The 21300-nt window shown below is 31.1% G+C and overlaps 4 protein-coding genes across 6 annotated transcripts; 1 reads left to right on the plus strand and 3 right to left on the minus strand.

Annotated features, from left to right (window-relative positions):
• Positions 1–68: 68 nt before the first annotated feature.
• LOC123921224 (phosphatidyl-N-methylethanolamine N-methyltransferase-like) lies at positions 69–1865 on the minus strand. 3 transcript variants are annotated; one of them, XR_006814001.1, is made up of 3 exons: positions 1472–1865; positions 377–676; positions 69–275 (listed from the first exon to the last, which is right to left on the minus strand). XR_006814001.1 is itself a non-coding variant. In XM_045973670.1 (2 exons), exons 1-2 carry the CDS (start codon positions 1714–1716, stop codon positions 427–429), a joined length of 495 nt encoding a protein of 164 aa, XP_045829626.1. In that variant the 5' UTR covers positions 1717–1864; the 3' UTR covers positions 69–426. The 3 variants fall into 3 exon arrangements, 1 of the variants encoding a protein (XP_045829626.1); XR_006814000.1 differs by having other exon boundaries at positions 363–676; XM_045973670.1 differs by having other exon boundaries at positions 69–676; positions 1472–1864.
• Positions 1866–2716: 851 nt separating this feature from the next.
• Positions 2717–5233, minus strand: LOC123921223 (phosphatidyl-N-methylethanolamine N-methyltransferase-like). Its single transcript, XM_045973668.1, has 2 exons — positions 4823–5233; positions 2717–3310 (listed from the first exon to the last, which is right to left on the minus strand). Exons 1-2 carry the CDS (start codon positions 5065–5067, stop codon positions 3061–3063), a joined length of 495 nt encoding a protein of 164 aa, XP_045829624.1. The 5' UTR covers positions 5068–5233; the 3' UTR covers positions 2717–3060.
• Positions 5234–12417: 7184 nt separating this feature from the next.
• Positions 12418–15634, plus strand: LOC123923406 (probable N-acetyltransferase HLS1). The gene is made up of 3 exons (XM_045976097.1): positions 12418–12780; positions 13322–13452; positions 14444–15634. Exons 1-3 carry the CDS (start codon positions 12463–12465, stop codon positions 15312–15314), a joined length of 1320 nt encoding a protein of 439 aa, XP_045832053.1. The 5' UTR covers positions 12418–12462; the 3' UTR covers positions 15315–15634.
• Positions 15635–16637: 1003 nt separating this feature from the next.
• On the minus strand, positions 16638–21228 carry LOC123921964 (ACT domain-containing protein ACR11-like). Its single transcript, XM_045974715.1, has 10 exons — positions 20719–21228; positions 19782–19842; positions 19513–19638; positions 19213–19307; positions 18099–18183; positions 17828–17887; positions 17519–17574; positions 17298–17403; positions 16974–17042; positions 16638–16873 (listed from the first exon to the last, which is right to left on the minus strand). Exons 1-10 carry the CDS (start codon positions 20877–20879, stop codon positions 16811–16813), a joined length of 882 nt encoding a protein of 293 aa, XP_045830671.1. The 5' UTR covers positions 20880–21228; the 3' UTR covers positions 16638–16810.
• Between the last annotated feature and the right edge of the window lie 72 nt (positions 21229–21300).

Here is a 21300-nt window from a genome sequence, read left to right on the forward strand (position 1 = left end):
TGTGAGAAGCACAAGCATTAATCTTGTGACAGAGAAAAACAAAGGTGAACCCTTTTATCCAAACAACAAACAAAAAATGTGAATCGTTATCACATGTGCAAGATTGCACTTATTAAAATTATCACCTAAATCAGTGTACACTTTGAAAAGCTTGTCACATACATATGTCAATAGCCGCCTCAATGATGTCTTAGTCAGTTGGAATAATCCAACGGCTGACGTCTGACTAGAAAGACTGCAGAGGGAAGTAGAGAATCCAAATCTGTATCGACAAACTGCAGTTCATTTGAAATTGTTTTGTGGAATCAGAACATATAAATAGAGACGAGATTCCAATGCAGAAGCAAGAAGCAGAAACATACAGAGAGTTTGGCACCTCAGATGCAACTGAATCGTCCAAGTTATATCTAATCTACTGAAATTAAATCAGTTGAGTGGCTTCGCACGAGTCGATGCATCTTCCTTTGATTCGACACGAATCATAAACACATATCCTAAAATCCACAGGAGAATGTACTGAAAAGGAACCCATGGAAGGCATGCTAGAAGACTCATGATGCTGCCAATATATTGAGGATCACTGATGACTCCGAAAGGGAATTCGGTTACCCAAGGAATTGTCTTTCCGAAGCGTACACCGTAATACGTGCCAGCCTCACCAAGCAACTGATAAACCCTGTTATTTCAACATATCATCATTATGATTAGAAAAATTTCAAAGCAATACAAACAATTGTATCCATAATTAAGAGAGTTTCTTGCTTGAATACTTCCCAAATTAAAACATAATATTTTGTTTCTAACTTTTATATAATCACATATTAGAGTTATGTTTTTCAATGTGCATGGCTACATTGTTTGGTCATAATAAAAATATAAGTAAAATACCCTTCTGCAATTATGATATTCTCTCAGCCAAAATATCTAATTAAATTCCTTATGCCTTAAAACCTATGCAACATCAATGACCAACACCGATATATATGATTACATTCAATCACATTCATTTTTTTAAAATTGTTAGTAGTCTTTACATATCAATGTGTGTCCCGTGTATGTGCTTCATACCTTAGAATACCATCTTCAAAATAAATTATATACCAAATATTAGCATTATGAATTTACACCGTTGTACCAATTGGCATATCAAATTGAGACATTTATTTCACAAGCAATCACAAATGTCAGCAGCTTAATACAAAATCCTTAAAGATCTGATTTTTACTCCAAACAAACTAAACTAACAAGAACACATAGATGCCAAAATCAATTTTAAGTCTTCAAAAGCCAGAAGTGAATCCAAACTTTTACTTAATTTCCTTTTCTTATCCTAATATTCAATAAGCATTATGATAAAACTAACCTCACATTTATTCAACAAATAACACATTATTTTCAAACAAAAATCCTTCATTTCAGCACCCTATTATTAGATCCACAAAGTACTCCAAATGAAACAAAAAGAAACTACCTGAAGTTAAGGAACTGTCCAAAGGCAAAAAGTGGCCAGAAGTAAAAAGGAGGAGGCCAATGAAAAGAAGAGACAGAAAAGAGTGAAATGAACTGAATGATCTTCAACAAATGACCAACATAAGCCATAATCTTTGAAGGGTCTCTTCCTTTACCACATAAGTCCACCCATGATTGAGGCCAATTCCATACATAATAGTAGAAAGGAAATTGTGATAACACAACAATAGCCAAAACAATTCCCATTACACTATAGTAGATTTTTTTTTTTGCTTTTTTGCTGAATGTGTTGTGTGTTTCAACAATGTATTTTGTTTTGATTTTGATCCCTCCTGGAAAAGAGGGTCACAGATCTTCAGCTCACTCTTTGATCACTGGACCACATTGATTTAGTGACAAATATATAACATTAAAAATGAGAGTTTTCTATGAAAAAAACATTAAAAATGATATTTTGACAGTATAATATTCCCATACTAAATATTCATACTATGTACTTGACAAAAAAAAATAAAAAATTCATACTATGTGTTTTTCATTGTTTGTTTTTTCCTCTTATTAAGTCACACTGACAGTCACAAGAGATCATTAATTAACACAATTAAATTGAAGTTGCTTAACTCTTGATGGTTCTAATATGCGAGTTCAGATTCTCTCCATTTATTATCCCTCCATTTGAAGAGAGATAGACACATTAAGAATTAGTGGGACCCATTAAAAGTGGGTCCCACTAATTTGTGGACCCCACTAATTTTTCCATGTGTCTATCTCTCTCTAAATTCTCTCCATTTATTATCCCTCCATTTATTCTCCATTTGGAGAGAGATAGACACGTTAAGAATTAGTGGGACCCATTAAAAATGGGTCCCACTAATTTGTGGACCCCACTAATTTTTTCATGTGTCTATCTCTCTCTAAATGAAGAATAAATAGAGAGATAATAAATGGAGGGAACCTGAACTCCTAATATGCTACATAAATTTAATAATTTTTCATTCAAAAAGTCTTTAAGAACTTAAAATATGCCTTAAATATAATTAGTTAAATCATGTTTTCATTAACTTCTAAAGTTACATTATTATATATAACATATAGTAGTAATAGGTTATATTGACATATGATCCTCCTCGTACTTGCCACAATATTTATACAAGGTTACGTCTTTAAGATCCACTATGAGACTAATTCATTTATTTTAATATTATAATAATAAAGTGGTGCGAATGAAAAATGAAGAGAAAGAGTGTTTTCAAAGCCACCATTTGAAACACCCACCATTGTGGATGCTCTAATATGTTCCTTAAAATTAGCAACATACCTAAATTGTTTTTGCCATTCGAATCTTAATTTTATGAAACATCACTTACAAAGTTTTACACAAAAAGGAGTTCCTTAACATTTAAAAATAACATTCTTAACATTAGTTTATATCTAATCTACTGAAATTAATTGCTCGTTTCGAACCACGACCATGTTTGGCCTAAACTTGCGTCCACCAAGAAGCTACATATTGTGGCTTCTTCATCTTCACGTCCAAAGTGCCTCAGGACGTGCAAATTAAGAGGCATGTGCATCCAAACACATGCTAAATCAATTGAGTGGCTTCGCACGAGTTGATTGATCTTCGTTCGATTCCACGCGCATCATAAACACATACCCTATAATCCACAGGAGAATGTACTGAAAAGGAACCCATGAAAGGCATCCAAGAAGACTCATGATGCTGCCAACGTACTGCGGATCACTGATGACTCCAAAAGGGAATTCGGTTACCCAGGGAATCGTTTTTCCGAAGCGCACACCATAGTATGTGCCGGCCTCACCAAGCAGCTGATAAACTCTGCCATTTGACAATATCATGATGGGGTTAGGCAAAATCCAAAGCAATACAGTCAAACAATTTATATCCCTAGTTAAAAATTAGGCACAATGATAATATTTGGGCTTATCAAATGTATCTTGAAGCTATAATGATGGATGATATATTGTTTCAATACTGCAGCTAATGTTATAGTCCTTGAATTAACAAAAGAAAGTTACCAAAACATCTTCGAATGTGTCTTCTGCTAATCAGTTTGGTCCATCAAATTACTAACAGACGATACACTCAATAATGTTTTTATAATTTCAATAGATTCAGAGACTATAGTGATACCACCTCATATACGTTGGTACATTTAAGAACCAAAACGAGTGTTCACACTCAAATAATAGTAAAAGCATCTTTTCTGCAATTGTGATATACTCTTAGCTAAAGGACCTAATCTAATTCCTGTTGCCTTAAAACTGTAGCATTCTCTACTCACTACTCAGTCACTAAGAACAGAGATACGGCAACTCCACACCACAGGACTAGGATATCTTCTTCAATGTAAATTCTATCCCAAATCGTAGCATTATAAATTTACACCATGGCACCAATTGGCATATCAAACTTGACATGTATTTCACAAGCAATTAAAATGTCAGCAGCTTAATACTAAATCCTTTAAGATCTGATTCATACACCAAACAAACTAAACTAACCACTGCAAAATGGGGAGAGTAAGTGTGTGTTTGGTTCTGCTGTGACAAACCTAAGTGTGTGTTTGGTTCTGCTGTGACAAAAATTGATTTTGGATAAAATAATTCTAGTTGAAAGTAAGTTCAATGTAAAATGACTTATGTTAGTTATATTTACGTAAAAGTGGTTAGGACAACAAATTTGAGGCTAAAAACACCAAATTTTAGCTTCATGTTAGAATCAATTTTGCTGGCAAAATTAATTCTACTCAAGAACATCGAAACATAATCAATTCTATATCTTTGGAATCAATTTTGCCTTATCTAAAAGTGGAGCCAAACTTGCACTATGCCTACATTTGGTATCATGGTGGGTATCTCAGAATCACAGTGATCCACCGTGATTTTTCAAAAGCTACAGAGTGTAGCTTCTGTGAAATCACGGTGGATCACCGTGATATCAAACATAGACTATGTTTGGATTGGTAGTAGGATGGTCATTATCATCGTGAGCCACCATGATTTTGGCAAAAGCTACACTTTGTAGCTTCAACAAAATCATGGTGCCATGGTGATTTCGCGAAACCAACCACTAATCCCAAGCATACACAATCTCCTTCTCTTATCCTAATATTCACTAATGATCATAAAACTAACCTCAAATTATTCAACAGATATCACATTTTCCAAACATAAACAAAAACCCTTAATTTCAACACCCTATAATAGCCCATTATAGAAAACAAAAGAAACAAACTTTACAAAACCCCATAATTAGATCCACAAATTAAAACAAAACCCAGAAACAAAAAACTACAAAAAAAAATAAAAAAAATAATAAGAAACATACCTAAAGTTAAGGAACTGTCCAAATGCAAAAAGGGGCCAAAAGTAAAAAGGAGGCGGCCAATGAAAAGAAGAGACATAAAAGAGTGAAATGAACTGAATTATCTTCAACAAATGAGCAACATAAGCCATAATCTTTGAAGGGTCTCTTCCTTTACCACAAAAATCTACCCATGATTGAGGCCAATTCCATAGGTAATAGTAAAATGGAAATGGGGATAACACTCCAATAGCTGCAATAATACCCATTACACTGTAGTGGAAAAAAATCTTTGCTTGTTCAATTATGGATTTTGATTTTGATTCTGGTTACTCCTGGAAAAGAGGGTCACGGATCTACAGCACACTCTTTAGCTCATACTGATGATTTTGTTGACAGAAACAAATAACATGTTCTTTTTTTAATAAAATTATATTGAGTCCAAATAAAAGCATTAAAAATTGGAGTATATTTTATTTATGGTATAAATGTTGCATACAAATGATTATACGGTCAGAAAAAAAATACGGTCATGCGCTTTTCAGTATTTTATTTTAGAAAATGATAAAATTGTTCCGAACACTAGTTAAACTAGTTTATTTTTTTGATAATCACTAATTTTTTTTTATACAACCAAATTTATTGCATTTCATTGATAATAATTGTTTCAATACAAGGTAGACAATAATTATAAATTTGGAAACTAGCGGTAAAACGAGTTGCCTGAGCTAAGTCATTAGCCACCCGATTAGCTTGTCGCATAACATAATTAACCTTACCGTTCTTATTTAAATTTAATAAACTTTTGCATAATTCAATGACAGCACCAAACTCTGAATTATTTTTGGCATTGTTACCGAGAGCTTGCGCCATATGCAAGCTTTCTGTTTCAATATGTCTTGCTGCATGATGTGAACTTTGCATCCATTTGAATGCTTCCAAGACTCATATAACTTCTGCCTCATCAAGATAATCACTAGTTAAACTAGTTAAAATATACTAATACAAACGTTTTTGAAATTTGTGAATTTAATATTTTACAAATATAAAAATTTATTTTTTTAACATTAACTTTATCCTCAATTTTAGTTTTAAATATCTTTAACAAATATCCCAAAAGCACTAATTAGTATCACTTTTTTTTTACGCAAAGTCTATTGTTTTTATTGATTAGCATCTTGGGTTGTTTGTGTTGCAAAACTATATTTTTTTTTTAAAAAAAACTCAATGAAAAGGTATCTCAATCCAAAGCTAATTATTTTACATACGAAGAAAATGTAGATGAACAATAAGTTGAACCGCTAAATCTTTCTGTATATTAATAAAACTCAATTTTTGAAAAACTATGTTCATAAACCTAGGTGACACAACGTTACTATGTAAGACCTTTTTAACTCTTTTCAAAAGATTTATAGCCTCCGGTGCTAGAAAGCTAAAAATGTTGAATGCAAACGGTATAAAAACGTGTTGATTGTCAGAGCACGTTTTATCATGTTTAGCCATTTTACTTGAAGCAGCTTTGACGGCTATACGTTCCACGGTAACATCCCCGAACCCAAAAAAAGATATAAGGCGTATGAACTCACAAAATATAAGATAATCACAATTGTTTAAACTCAAAAAAACTGTTCTTCTAAATTGTTAAATTCATCCAAAGAGAACTATGTGGCAGATATTAACTTATGACATCAATAACTCTATTAGCTTCACGATAAACATGATAGAATTTGACATTTTAATTCTCACAAAGCAAACTTTTAATTCGATTGATCAATCTTCTTCCTTCAACACTACCTAGATTTTGAGGGGGTTGGATATCTCAACTGATTTTAGTTAAGGATTAAGGACCAAAATTCAAGTTCGAGTGGAGAAAAAAAATACTAACATTAATAATTTAATTGCTAATTTTTTTCGTTTTAAAAAAGAGAACACTTCTTACATTCTCTCCGTTAAGATTTCTAACTACCATAGAAAATTCATCCATTGTTCCATATTTCTAAAGGCCTCAAAACATTCAATTTAGTCATAAAATATATAATATAAAAAATTAATTATATTTATTTGCTTAACTCAGTTGGATAGTATACGTAGTTCATAGTACCCAATTATAACCTTGCGTGAGAAACTGTCTTAGTAGAAAGACAATCAAAGCTTACAAAAAAATAAACTTTTTCTAATATTAAAAACGGAAGGTAGTAAAATGGATAATTCAACACCTAGAAGTAGAAATTCATAATCATAGATAATTATCAAATACTATCGATCATTGTTACCATATGTATCTTCAAAATGTCCATATAGGCTACATAATCAGTATCGTCTCGGCAACAATATAACTGACTTATATGATTGATAAAGTATTTTTGGAAGTCGTAAATCTCTGATTTGCTCAAGACATCTTTTTTCTAAACTTTCACTCAATTTAAATAAAGGGCAGTTTCGCATATCAAGAGATTCAAGAAGTGGACAACCATCAAGAATGGCGAGCAACCGATCATATCGGAAAGCACAATTCTAGAAAGTGTAAGATGGCGTAGCCCGAACATTGTTTTTGCAATAGTAAATGCATCATTAAAGTTTGGGGTCCGTTCTGGCATAAAGTGACCGTATAGATATGATTTGATCGATGCTATAAGAAACTCCATTAATTAATCCAATTAAATTGAAGTTGCTTAACTCTTGATGGTTCTTTTATGCTACATAAATTTAATAAATTTTCATGTAAAAATTCTTTAACAATTTCTTTTGAATTTCACTCTATGAGATAAATAAGTGAAATATCATGAATTCAAATCTGACCTCATTGTATAATGTAATATTCCTATTAACTGATTTGTGTTTGCATTAACATTCTTTAACAACTTTTATAGTATAGATAAATACAATTTTTTTTCCTTCCAGCTGCCTTGCGGCCCAATACCCTGGTCTTGCTAACTAGTGCCCCGGGGCACTAGTTAAGAAACTAAAAGAGGAAATAAAAGAGAAGTTATGCATTGAAAAAAATTAAAATTTAGACTTTTCATGGGTTGACTACACAATACCCAAGATAAACTTTATATATTTGAATTCTTAACTAGTGTTCGTGAGGCACTATTTAGCATTTGCCTTTTAAAAATAAATAAACTTATGAGAATACTTTGATCGATATCTGTTGTTTGAATGATTAGGGATGAATGTATGGTTTTGCCTTCAAATTTTGAGAATGATGGACCACATTTTTCATGTGATCCCAAGCGGCTCAACATAAAAGAAAATTACTTTTAATTAATTACAATAATAATAATAATAATAATAATAATAATAATAATAATAATAATAATAATAATAATAATAATAATAATATAAATAACTTGAACAAAGAAGCTAGCTAGATGCATTTCTATCACTAATTTGGAATGTTACTTTAAGTAGTGTGTGCCACATTCTTTGAACATGCACCCCTCTTGCAATTCCAATCTGCTGAGTTTTGTTATATATCTAAGATTTGATTCACTCATATGATAGTCTATATGATCTACGTACGGCTATGCCTTAGGTTAATTGAAAAAAAATCCTACCATGCTATAAGATTTGATTCTTTTTTTGGTATGTAAATCAAAGTCACTTGATGCTATCTCTTAAAAATATACTGTATTAAAAAAACATATAAAAAAGTAAAGAAATATTATAAGATAATTCAAATGAAAATCACGGGCAGTAATTTCTAGAACATATTTGAAGTTTACTTTACTAATATATGTATGGTCCCCTACTAAAGGTTTAATTAAGGTGATAGAGAACTTAGTCTTTAAGAAATTAACACACAAACCATGAAATTTAATAATGTAAAATTAGTTTATAAAAGGAATTTGGATAAATTCCTATGCATTTCCTATGCTTTCCATTATGATTGTAGAGATTCAAGCTGTTTGTGGAACTCTAATTTGGACCACTAGGCAAGAGTTCTATTATTTGATGTATAAATGAGGAAGGGGACACCCGTAATCCAGAGTCTGACCGGTCAAGTTCTCTCAAACGATCCGTCCTAGATCCTCTTTTCAATTCTAAATGTTGGTAAATGTCAGTTTACTTTAACCCTTCTAGTTAGCAGAAATGGAAACTATAGTACTAAAGACTTGTCATATGCAACATTAACCTCTCCTCCATAATGCGGTCACACGTCATTTTTCCTTTGTTATTTCTAGACATCAAATTTCTGCAAAATATTTTGCATTAAAACCTAAGGATATAGGAGTATGTGACTTTAATAATTAGACCATTTTGGTGTATTTTTTAGATACTACTTTTTATGTTTACCATTTGACTATATTGTTTCTAAGGAAAAATTCAATCAATCATATAATGAATCACAAGGGTTTCAAAGTTACAAAAAAGAATCCATATGAACCATATTATTATGATGTGTTGAGTAAAAAAATGTATTGTAGAATAACCATATGACTGTTAATTATGATCAAATTTTAAAAAGTCGATACTCCTATTTGACAAAAAATGTAAAGTTATATGAATAGTTATTTTTCATCGATACTCCTATTTGACAATCCTCTTAATTACATTAAGATAAGGCAATGCCTTACACTACAACACATGAAAAAACCATTGCTGAAAACAAAGACAACGGTTCTATCAAGTTAGACAACGGTTTTCAGCCGTCCCCATATTCAAAATGTTGTAGCTAGTATAAAAAAAAAAAAGCCATGCATTCATGTCTTTCCCCAAACATTTCCACTAATTACATTACCAACTTATTTTACTATGCATAGAGATGGAGGAGGGAGTATGACAAATCAAACTTTGCAACTTAATTAGTCTTAACCACCTTCACATTTTGGTTATAGTTATTGGTACATTTCTTTTTTGCTTTTGTTCCATTTGTTTTGTATGTATCATTTGAAGCAAGTAGTTCTAATGATAAGACTCAAAGTGTTTAAAATTTTGGATCAAATTTTCTATTCCCAAATAGGTAAGTTCTAGTACATTAGGACCACAATGTTGAAGATATAAAAAAACAAAAGTCATCTCAATTTAGAAAAAGAAGAGACATCAACATCAACTCAATTAATTATGTGATATGGGATAGAGTGAACGTTCTAGGGAAGAGCTTATAGACATTGAAAACTTTGTTACACTTGGCTCCATTAATTTAAAACATAAACAAACAAAAGAGTACTAGTACGATTAACAATTGAAAAATGTGACTTAATATGTGTAAATGATCATAATTAATGTGATCAACACACTCCCTACTTTTGAATTAATCCTCACATCAACATCCCACATGTTCACAAAAAACGTGGTGAAAGCATGCTTTTTCACAACTTAGCTCAATAATTGGTGAAAGAAAATTATTAAGATAAGGGGATTTGTACTTCTCTAAGGGCTAGGGTTGTGGTTTTCAAACACTTGTCATCATGATCTTAAGTGTGTTTTAATGTTAAACATGGTTTTGAATTAATTTTGTTAGAAAAAAATGATATATAAAAGATAAAGAAAAAAGAAAAAATACAAATGAAATAATAAACATGACGTTTCATAATGAAGTTCTGTCAATTGTGCTTAAATACTTCTATTGTAGAACTGCTACATTTCTTTTGTATTTATTTAAAATTTGCTTATATATTTAAATACTATGGTTCAGATTACAACATGAATACACCTGAATTGTACTTTCTTCATCCAAAATATAAGGGAAAATTAGTCAAAAAAAGTTGATGTATTTAGTCCAAATTTTTAACCAAATACATATTATTTTCTTTGACCGATTTTCACATATATTTTGGGACGGAGGGAGTATTTACTATTTGCTTGTATTTAAATACTAGTTCAATTTACAACATTACACTTAAATTGTGTCGTAGGTTGCCTCGCTTGAATAATTTGCCTACTTATCCTAAATTGTGTCGTAGATATATGTGAGTGTTTGATTTTTACAAAGTAACACTTAATATCAAAGCAAAATAATTTTTAGAATATAAAAGCAAAATAATTTTTTTATTTAACTCACTTTTATATACTTAATGCACATAAATCTTGCTCACAAAATAATAATTTAAATATATCTTCTCACAAGTTTGAGTTGAAGTATATGAAGGGCTTTATATGAATTAATGTTTTTATCATTGAATATTATTTGACGTAAAATTTACTCCCTCCATCCCAAATTGAATGAGCCAGTTGACTTTGAAACGTATGTCAATGCATAACTTTGACGATTAATATCTTTAATTGTATAATAGTAAAAATTATAAAAAGTTGATATTTTAAAAATACTCATCGAGATGAATCCAACAATATCTTATATGCTAATATTTATTTTTACTTATTAGTAGAAAAACATGGTCAAAACAATATGTGTGAATAGTGTATAACAGTCAACTGACTCATTTAATTTGGGACGGATGGAGTAACATGTGTTTGAAACCACAATCCCCGTTTCCCTATAGTCTAAACAAAATCTTCAAGTAAATAAATTTTTCCCGATAGATTTTATGGGGACGGTCCCAATGTACAAATTAAACTCACTTTAATGCAAAATTTTAATCAAATACTCCTCCGTTTCTTTTTTTTGTCGTTTGGAAATTGTGCGCATTTTATTAATTTTAGACAAATAATTTGAAGTTTGGGGAAATAATCAATTCTACCAACATGAAAATTAATTATAATATAGTTTCTATCATAAATCCAAATACACTAAAGAATAATAATCATGTCCCACCTATGTCAAAAAAAAATCATGTCCCACCTACACATATGTAAATTTTGATCTCATGTAATTTTATTTCTATGATTGAACAAAGGCTCACTCATTTCAAACCTAGAGAAATGTTTTTTCATGCCTTCACATTCTAGTTAGGGATATAACTACATGTCTATGAATAAAGGACAATTATTGCATAGTTAGCCTACTAGTTTGGATGTTGATGAACTTTACTTTAAATTGCTATATTTCTGTCATTGTTCTTATTGCCATTATAGAGAAATCACACTCCTTTAATTAGTGGCCATTTCACATTGTGAACATGAAGACTAAAGTAGTTTACCCATTTCACTCCGTTATGCACATTAAATGTGAAGTTAAATTTGCAACTTTATAAATTAAAAACAACCAAAGATAATACACGGATGAGTACTTATCATTAATTTATCATGCGAGTGAAACATTCCGAGTTTAAATCCTAACTAAAATTTTATTTATCCTCCGACTAAACTCTAAATTATTAAGATGTTTTTCTTTAAAAATCAGAGAGTTAATATAAATAGAGCATGCAGATTCAATAGTGCATATTTAATTTTCATAGAGAAAATATTCTTTAAAAATAATCAAATAATGTATATTTTTATGAATGTATGAGTAAAAAAGAAGATATTTGGAGTTGTAACTAGCCAATATTTCTCCTACAAACAAAAGACATGAACATGAACATGATGTAATATTAGAAACAACATAATATCTAGGCTAAGATTTGCTTCCCTTTTAATGTTTTTCATCATTTTGCCAAAAGAAAAAATGTGTACTAAACTTTGGGGATGTGCCACGTCTACATATTCTTAAGGGCCCTAAATTCTAATATGTGTGTATATATAACAACAACAAGAAGAAACATTGAAAGCTCATAGAAGCTAATCACTACCAACAAGTTCAAAGATATACTTCTTTATATTATATGTTAAATATATTACTCTTAATATTAATTTTATTTTATTTCTCTTGTGCTAATTACTATTACTATTCTAAATATATCTATACACTATACACAATGTCTTTGAAGATAGGAGCTGAAAATTGGCCAAAATCATCGTCACAAAAGGATGAAGAACCATTGATAGTTATAAGAGAGTATGATGAAGAGAAACACAAAGTGGAAGTAGAGAAATTGGAGAGACTTTGTGAAGTTGGACAAAGAGGAAAACCTTCTCTTGTTACTGACTTATTGGGTGATCCTATTTGCAGAATTCGTCACTTTCAATTACATGTCATGCTGGTAACTATTTCAGTTTTTTCTGTTTTGCATTATCTTCAATTTTTTTTCTTTCTTTTTTCGATAAAATTGACCGAAAAGATGAAATTATTATTAATTAAAGTGACAATATTCACTATGTACAACTATATAATCAATGAAATTTGAATTTCGTCCCTTGAAATTAACTTGTTGGGTCACTTGCTCTAGATACTCCTTCAGATTCTCCAACAGAATTATATAACAAGAAAAAAAAATTATATTGACATAAATTTGAAGACTTAACTGTTGATACGTATACACAATGTTAGTGTATGTCTAATACGATTATTGTGATTACTAATTACTATTAAACAATGTTGCATTCAATAACTTAATTAACGCAACAAATTATAAAGTTGTAACTAACATATATTTTTTCGACGATTTTCACCATGTGCACCGAGTTCTCGATATATACTAGAAGTTTCACAATATAATTTGGAATTGTATTTTGAATTTTATTTATAGATAATTATAAACTTTGGTTTTGGACTATAATCAATGTTATATTTGTTCCAAAAAGGTTGCAGAATATGGAAAAGAAGGAGAAATTGTTGGAGTGATAAGAGGTTGTGTGAAAACAGTTGCAAGAGGGAATTCAGCTTATGTAAAACTTGCTTATGTTTTAGGACTTAGAGTCTCTCCCAAGCACAGGTTCTATTTTCAACTTAATTTGCTCATTTATTTTTTGTACATACATTACCTAATTAAAGCATAAAATAAAGAATCCATAATTAGTGTTGTTGATTGGTTCTTTTTGTATGTTAAATATGCATGATTTTTTTTTTTATCACATAAAAATACTAGAATCATGAGTCAAAAAATTTCTATATCCTATTCCACAAATGTCATATCAAAACTTTTACTTCTATTCTGTTTACCAAGTTGTTGAGTGATTTCTTGGCTCTAAACAATTTCATTATAAACCTTATAAAATAAGAATTTGAATGAAAAAATTTATAAAAAAAATCAGAAAAAGAAGTGGTGAGGGATTAGATTCTTTGTAAGAAAAATAAAAAGGTTAATGTTCCTCGTATCATGGAAAGGTGAATAAATAAAGTATAGGTAAGCATGCTACTCTGTCATTGACACATGTATTTGATGTATCCACTATGACTACTTTTACTATGAAACTATTATTTGGATAGATAGGATGTCTTATTCTTATATTTAATTTTCTTACACTCATTTTGGTACCAAGTTCTTCATCAAGAAAACAAGGGCCACCAAAAAAAAATTACTTACTTTAGTCATCATCATCATCCTGATCTTAATTTTAATTCCTGTTTGATTACTTTTTATTATATATCCACTTTTATGAAGAAGAAAAAAACTAAAATAAAACAAAATGATACCCAAGGACAAAAATACTAAATATTGATTAGGTCGAAAAATAAATAAAATCTCACCAAAATTATTTTAGATATGATCCGAACTCTCGAACTATAAATAAATATTTTTATAGACAAATATTAATTATTAGTGTATTACAGTATTAGTAATCAGAGTTTGAATTATGAACATCCTTAAAAATTTCGAATAACTCAAAACCTAACAATTTGAGCTATAACTTGGTGCAAAGGTTTAGATACTTGATAAGGCAAAATAAACTAATGACTAAAAGATTATCTTGGCATAAATGCAGGAGATTTGGCATTGGCACAAAATTAGTTGAACATTTAGAAGAGTGGTGCAAGCAAAAAGGAGCAAAGTATGCATATATGGCAACTGATTGTACAAATGAGCCATCCATCAATTTGTTCACAAAAAAATGTGGTTACTCAAAATTCAGGACACTGACCATGCTAGTGCAACCTGTCCATGCTCATTACAAGCCAATCAGCACAAGTATTGCCGTTCTTCGCCTACCACCGCGCCTAGCCGGGCTCACGTACAACCATATGTTCACCAATTCAGAATTTTTCCCAAAAGACATGGACTTGATTTTGTCAAATAAACTTAATTTGGGCACATTCATGGCCATCCCAAAAAAATACCTAACAAAATGTGATCCAAAAAATGGTATTTTCCCTCCAAGCTATGCAATATTAAGTGTGTGGAACACAAAAGAAGTGTTCAAATTACAAGTTAAAGGAATGTCACCTTTTGTGCATGCATGTTGTGTAGGTACAAGATTATTAGATGGATGTATGCCATGGCTAAAGTTACCTTCATTTCCTAATGTTTTTAGGCCATTTGGAATTTATCTAATGTATGGATTACAAATGGAGGGTAAATTTGGAAAACAACTTATGAAGTCATTATGTGGATTTGTGCATAATATGGCTAGAGATGATGGTGGTTGTGGGGCTATTGTGGCTGAAGTTAGTCAAAGGGATCCAGTTAGAGAAGCAATTCCACATTGGAGCAAATTATCTTGGGCTGAGGACATGTGGTGCATTAAAAATCTTGAAGATATGAAGAAGGAAATTTTCCATGAAAAATGTGGACTCTCTAATTGGCTGAATTATAGATCATCTTCATCAGTAATTTTTGTTGATCCTCGTGATTTTTGACACTACCTCATATTGTATATACTACTTTCGATTTTTTTATAAGAAATATTTGACTTTTTATATTCATTGAATAATTGATGTAACTAGTATATATTATAGATCAGATACATCAATTATTTAATAAGTATAAAAAGTGAATTGTTTCGTATAAAAAATATCGTAAGAAGTGTTATCTATATATCTAATATCTATAGAGGGGAAAGAAGTTCTTGCTAGGTACTAATTACTAATTGGGAATGGTTACACTTTGAATGGACAAAATGAAAATGTTAGTAAAACATTTTCTTTTGTCATTGTCATATATAAAGTAACTACTCTTTTTCTTTTATGCAAGATGTAAAGTAACTATTTCATCAAGTGTTAATAAATCATGATTAATTAAGCAGCATCTCTGCCACACTTTGAATGAACAATAGTTTTACACGATCATTCAATAAAAATTTATCAATTTGTCATATCATATTAAGAAAGTGGAGTGAAGTGGAATAATGTGACGGAAAATATAATTATTATTTTGTACTGTCAATCAATGAAACACATCCACTTTTCAGATTAGGCGTATCCCGTGTTGGATACGTATTAGTGTCGGATACCGACAATTATGTGATTTTCACAACACTACACTTATGATTTAGGGTGCTGCTGCTAATATTATTCTTAAATAAATTATTACTTCATCAAAAAAATCTTTTTAATTTGAGATATACTATAATCTTTTCAACAGATAGAAAAATGCAACAAAAAAGTGGAAGTATCACGTAAAGTTGAATTTTTAGTGGTGATTGTAAACAATTGACTGCAAGTTGGTTGCAGAACTTTGTTACACACTCAAAGAGAATCTAGCCATTTCAACCGGACAGACAGACCAACAAAAGAATCTAGCCATCTCATGTTCTCGTCTATCTTTTCTTACTTTTGTGTTTTTGTCACACATGTGGAAATTATGATTTTCTTAAAAATACGTAAATAATCAAATATATTACTTTTTTTGTGTGTTAACACAGATTCTTAGGAGAAGATATCTTGGTAATCCGGATTTCGACAGAAAGAGTTAGATAATGTCTGGACTATAATTGTTCTCTCCGAAAATCACACTCGAATTTTTCCAAACAATTTATTTTTCATTGTGTCTAAAATTGCTTCATTAACTGTAGGACTTGGAATCTCAAGTAATATTGAAAAGCTGTAGCCAAAGCTTTTATTCATGACCCTAAAACTATAAATTCTGTATTTTTTATATGAAATAAATACTATGGCCAAAAAGCATTTGAGGTTGAAAATAATTTTATGTAATAAATTGGCAAAAGTAACTTTACAATTAAATCCATGTTAATTTAGTTTTATGATTTAATGCATTCCAATTATTCTTTATTTTTTTCTCCATATGAAAACAATGAATGCAAACATTCACCAATGACCAGTCCATGGTGATATGATTATACTTCAAAAGAAAAATATAATGTCATGCAGTTTGTTGAAATTGAAAGACATGCCCTTCAAAAACTGGATTCTTCCGTTGTCGGACGCCTCAAGAAATATCTCAAGCTGTTATTAAGAACCTGCCAAATGGTAAAGTCCATCAAAAGAAGCTCAAAATAAGGACTGACTTACTTGGCTACTTCAATGAATGAGTCTTTCTTGATAGAAGATTAAAGTTACCTGCTGCAGAGGCTTGCTGATAGCTTTACCTTTGTAGCTAACATGAAACTTTGCCTTAGCCAAAAGCCCCTACATTCAAACAAAGCTTTTTCATCAAACTGGTATAAATTCACTTCTTTTTGGAGCTCAATAATTAAATTGATTGTTAGAATAGAAAATTTGGTTCTCTCTCATTATGTTTTGAGCTACACTGGAGTATCTGCCTACTTATCAGCGAATATGAGCATACTCAACATTCATTTTGAATAATGACCGAGTGAGAGCTCAAAAAGAGTATTTGTTTATTTTGAGCATAAGTTGTATAATGATATACATATAATGTACCTCAGTGTCGAATTCTCCAGATTCAACAGCAATGTCAATGTCAGTAATACTTTTTACAAGGTCAACAAGTAATCCAGGCCGATCAGCGGTCTCCACATAGAACAAACTACAAAATAAAAAATAAGTAACAGCATACATGTATTAGCCAAAAGTACAGAGCATGAGTATTCTTCTAAGAGCTTATCCGTAGTGTTCATCAAGAAACAAACAAATGTGTTTACCTTCGATCTGGACCATCGGCGGAAATGTTTATGTGGGTTGCTATGTCCACATCAACCTGAATGATATTAACAAAAATATAAATAAGGTAGAAGGGGACCATAAATATCGTAGACACAAATACATCATTGGTTTTATCACGCGCTCAAACACATATACATATATACTAAGAAATTCCAGATTCTGGCTTCCTTAGGGCCCTGTATCCTTGGACCCTTATCTTTTAATTTCACAGAACTTGTCTGTGTTACCAGAACGAATGAAAAATTCACAAGTTATAATTGAAACTGAAAAGTATAGACATTCATCACCTGTTCTTTTGGAGGTAGTAGTCCAAAAGCTGCTCCCATTGCTAGCTGAGAACTTGATTCCTGGACAACCAAATTTGAAAATTCTAATTAGTTAAGTGAGAATTGCTTATTGGCATATACTACCTCGATCCCTTTTATAAGCACCCTTTTGCACTCTACAAAAAGAGCTTACGATTATCAACAAAAAAACAGCTTATAATTAGGGACAGAGGTAGTATTACAACCAAATCACCCTCCAGTGAGAAGGAGGATAGTTGGTAAAGCATATTACCGGGTGATACTGAATCAGATTATTTATAATTGTCAAACGAATTGCCTCTAACAACTCTGGATCTTCCACTTTCCTGCCAGTATCACTGCAAAAAGCTCCACCAGCATATCCAAGGAATTACTAAAGACGCTAGTGTAAACCTCATCCAAGATATTTGTTGCTTAAAAGAAAAATCGAACTCAAGTTGCGCAACAGGTTTCATTGATCAAGATTGAATTTCTAATACTGTTTAGGTAGGCCAATTCTGAAAGTCTAACTCATCCTTGTGCGTCTGTTAACATGCGTATGGTTCGCATAAAGACAAGCCTGTTTGGATTGACTTATTTGAGTTTATCAATTGACATAAACACTTGTGAGACTGTTAGGTGGAGCTTACAGAAACAACTTATGATGTATCCATAACCTCTCCGTGATAGCTTTTGAAAATAACTTATAGTTTATATGAAACCAGTTTGACTATATTTGATCTGTTGTTATAGAAATGGATTATACATAAGCACTTATATGATAAGATCTTAATGAAGCAGTTCATCCAAACAGGGCTTATTACAGTATAAAGTAACTAATTTCTCTAGATTTCTCATAAATTGATTTCTTTAATCGTATAATATAAGGGTGTGCAATTAGGAGCAAAAGGACACAAGGAATGACGGCCAGTGGAGGAGTCAATAAAACAAAGGAAATCTTTCATATAGTTTCTGTTAGGTCCAAATGCTGGCCTAAGATAAAGAGACACTCAGTTTGAGCAATGCAAAATAGGACGGTCTATCTAGAACAAACCAATCTCATGTTATTGTTTAATGAACAATTACTGTTGCTTGCTTTCTCAGTGCAATTTGTTAGTGTTTTGATCTAATATGTTTCATTTTCAAATAATCCTTATATCCTTAATTTTGTTTTAAGTCTCATATCTCCTTTCACAATTGCTTTCTGGTCTTGTTCAAATAGAGAGGATCTTGACTCAGAGTAACATATACTCGTAACAAAGTAACATAATCTTTATTAACAGTCATTTAACATCGATCGGTAATATTGCAAAATCAATAACAGGATTCAACAGCAACATATACTCATAACAATAACATACATAGTGCGCAAAACATGTAACACTTACGCTTTTGTGATGGAAAATTTGTTGTGCTTGCCAGAAGAATCCAGAAAGACATTTGCCTTAACAACGTTGAGGCCTAAGCTTTTTAGTGCACTCATCTGCAAACCAATGTTGAGAGTTAACATTTTTCTTGTTCATAATGTACACTATGTCTCAATAATAAAAAAATAATCATAACAATAATACATAACGCGAAATTACATACCCTACTAATTCTACATTGACAATATAAAAAATATTATCGTCTAAGAAAAGCAACAGATAAGAACGCAAAGACATAGATTTACTCAGAGAATGACATACTGTGTCAAGAAGAGCACCAAGCCGATCACCAAAAGTTATCTCCACAACAGTCGCATTTGGATCGGAGTCTTGGTCAATTATGACTATTGGGGTCGGATCAGTATCAGTCTCAGCTTGATTTCCACTCTGTTCTCCACATAAAAGAAACAAATAGCAAATTTTTTACCGATCAATGAGAAGAGTCCACAAACATTATAGGAATGAACTATCAGTCTTGGCCGTTCGCATGCAAGTAACGAAAATCGTATAAGTTGATCAGAAATGAGTACCTGCACATCAGTAACAGGTGCTCCCGCTCGAGGGATAATCTTTGTTCCTGAAGATAACAATCTGACAAAAGGGTACATAGTACATACAAATACAATTAATACACAGAAATGGGCACATTACTTTGGTGAAGTCTTAGCTGAAAGTAATACTCATTTTCCAAGTGTTAATTGTTCCATACAAAAGTAAGAGCGGTAAAAAAAATTCAGCACTCATCCAACTCATGTCTTCTGTTCTACATGAAAATGTGACAAGGGACATGCTAAGGATACAAAATATGAATAAACTACTAGTTGGAATTAACATATGCATTTCAAGCAAAGGAAGGAACCAAATATCATTTTTATAAAAAAATTTCAAAACTGTCAATTCAACAACTACTAAGTACAAACAAGTCTTATACCACTATGTGGTGTCGGCTACATGAATCAAAGCATGGTTATCAGTATCTTACGGTACATACGAGATGCATCTCAATTCAATGCAAAATTGAATCCAATTGATACGATCCCTAGTGCATATCGATTTTACACACGAATCTTATTTTGAATTCTGAATGAATCTCAATTCACTATGATGAATCCCAATTCACTCACTATGATGAATACTGATTCATTCTAATGAATCTTTACCTAAACTTAGTGTATCTATCCAACCACTTATATTCGATTCACAAAAAATAGTTCTTCCGATTAGCGTTATGAATCTCGAATTATGGATCAAACAACACCACACCATAATAATATACCATAAATCATATCTATAAGTGAATTCAATTAATCAAATCCTAAGTGACTCACAAAAACAGCAGCTAAATTAAAAACATAATAAATAACACAAACATTAATAACCATCAATTGAAAGCTAAAATTCTAATAATTCAGTATCAACAATTACAATCAATCAACAATTTCAGTTTCAAGATCAAAGCTAACTTACCTTCTTTTATGAAGAAAGCAACATGGCTTAGTAGCAACAAACCCAGAAGAAGCCTTCAACAAAGGGACACAAAAAATGGGTTTTTCCAAAGTTCTCAAACAATTATCAGTAACAGCACTGAACTGAAATCCAAGACACCAAGCACTCATAGCCATAGACATTTTTTTTTATTTTTTTTTGTTGTTAAAAGAGAAAAAGATGAAATTTTGAGAAATGGGTTAGAGAAAAGATCACAAATTTGCTTAAAATGGGAATGTGGGTATGAGAGAAGAAGTGGATGAAATTGAAGCAAAGAAAAGAAAAGAAACGGTTTATTAATTCATTCATTCATATGTTTTATTTTAGACATAGTTCATGAAATGAATCATATGTTAATGTTTATCATTTTTAGTCAAAGGAAAATGTTTGTTTCTCTTTTTAAAAATTAAAATAAAATAAAAAAGACAGGATTATTTGAAAAAATATCTGAGACGTTCATTTATAATCTGTTAGGTTGTGTGGATATTTTGTTGTCTATTTGGAAATTTCATTCAAACATACAACTTAAAAGTACTTACTACTACTATCTCTCATTCTTTGTTG

The sequence above is a fragment of the Trifolium pratense genome, linkage group LG4 (assembly GCF_020283565.1).
Source record: "Trifolium pratense cultivar HEN17-A07 linkage group LG4, ARS_RC_1.1, whole genome shotgun sequence".
Lineage (NCBI taxonomy): Eukaryota > Viridiplantae > Streptophyta > Magnoliopsida > Fabales > Fabaceae > Trifolium > Trifolium pratense.

Bases quoted from the DNA above. Each gene is read 5' to 3' on its own strand.
- LOC123921224 (XM_045973670.1), bottom strand. From the start codon at position 1,716: ATGGGAATTGTTTTGGCTATTGTTGTGTTATCACAATTTCCTTTCTAC. The intron at 677-1,471 runs GTAGTTTCTTTT...TTGAAATAACAG, and splicing joins GGACAGTTCCTTAACTTCAG to GGTTTATCAGTTGCTTGGTG.
- LOC123921964 (XM_045974715.1), bottom strand. From the start codon at position 20,879: ATGTCTATGGCTATGAGTGCTTGGTGTCTTGGATTTCAGTTCAGTGCT. The intron at 19,639-19,781 runs GTACTCATTTCT...TGTGGAGAACAG, and splicing joins CACCTGTTACTGATGTGCAG to AGTGGAAATCAAGCTGAGAC. The intron at 17,404-17,518 runs GTAAACACATTT...TTTATTTTGTAG, and splicing joins GCCGATGGTCCAGATCGAAG to TTTGTTCTATGTGGAGACCG.
- LOC123921223 (XM_045973668.1), bottom strand. From the start codon at position 5,067: ATGGGTATTATTGCAGCTATTGGAGTGTTATCCCCATTTCCATTTTAC. The intron at 3,311-4,822 runs GTATGTTTCTTA...GTCAAATGGCAG, and splicing joins GGACAGTTCCTTAACTTTAG to AGTTTATCAGCTGCTTGGTG.
- LOC123923406 (XM_045976097.1), top strand. From the start codon at position 12,463: ATGTTAAATATATTACTCTTAATATTAATTTTATTTTATTTCTCTTGT. The intron at 12,781-13,321 runs GTAACTATTTCA...TGTTCCAAAAAG, and splicing joins TTCAATTACATGTCATGCTG to GTTGCAGAATATGGAAAAGA. The intron at 13,453-14,443 runs GTTCTATTTTCA...GCATAAATGCAG, and splicing joins AGAGTCTCTCCCAAGCACAG to GAGATTTGGCATTGGCACAA.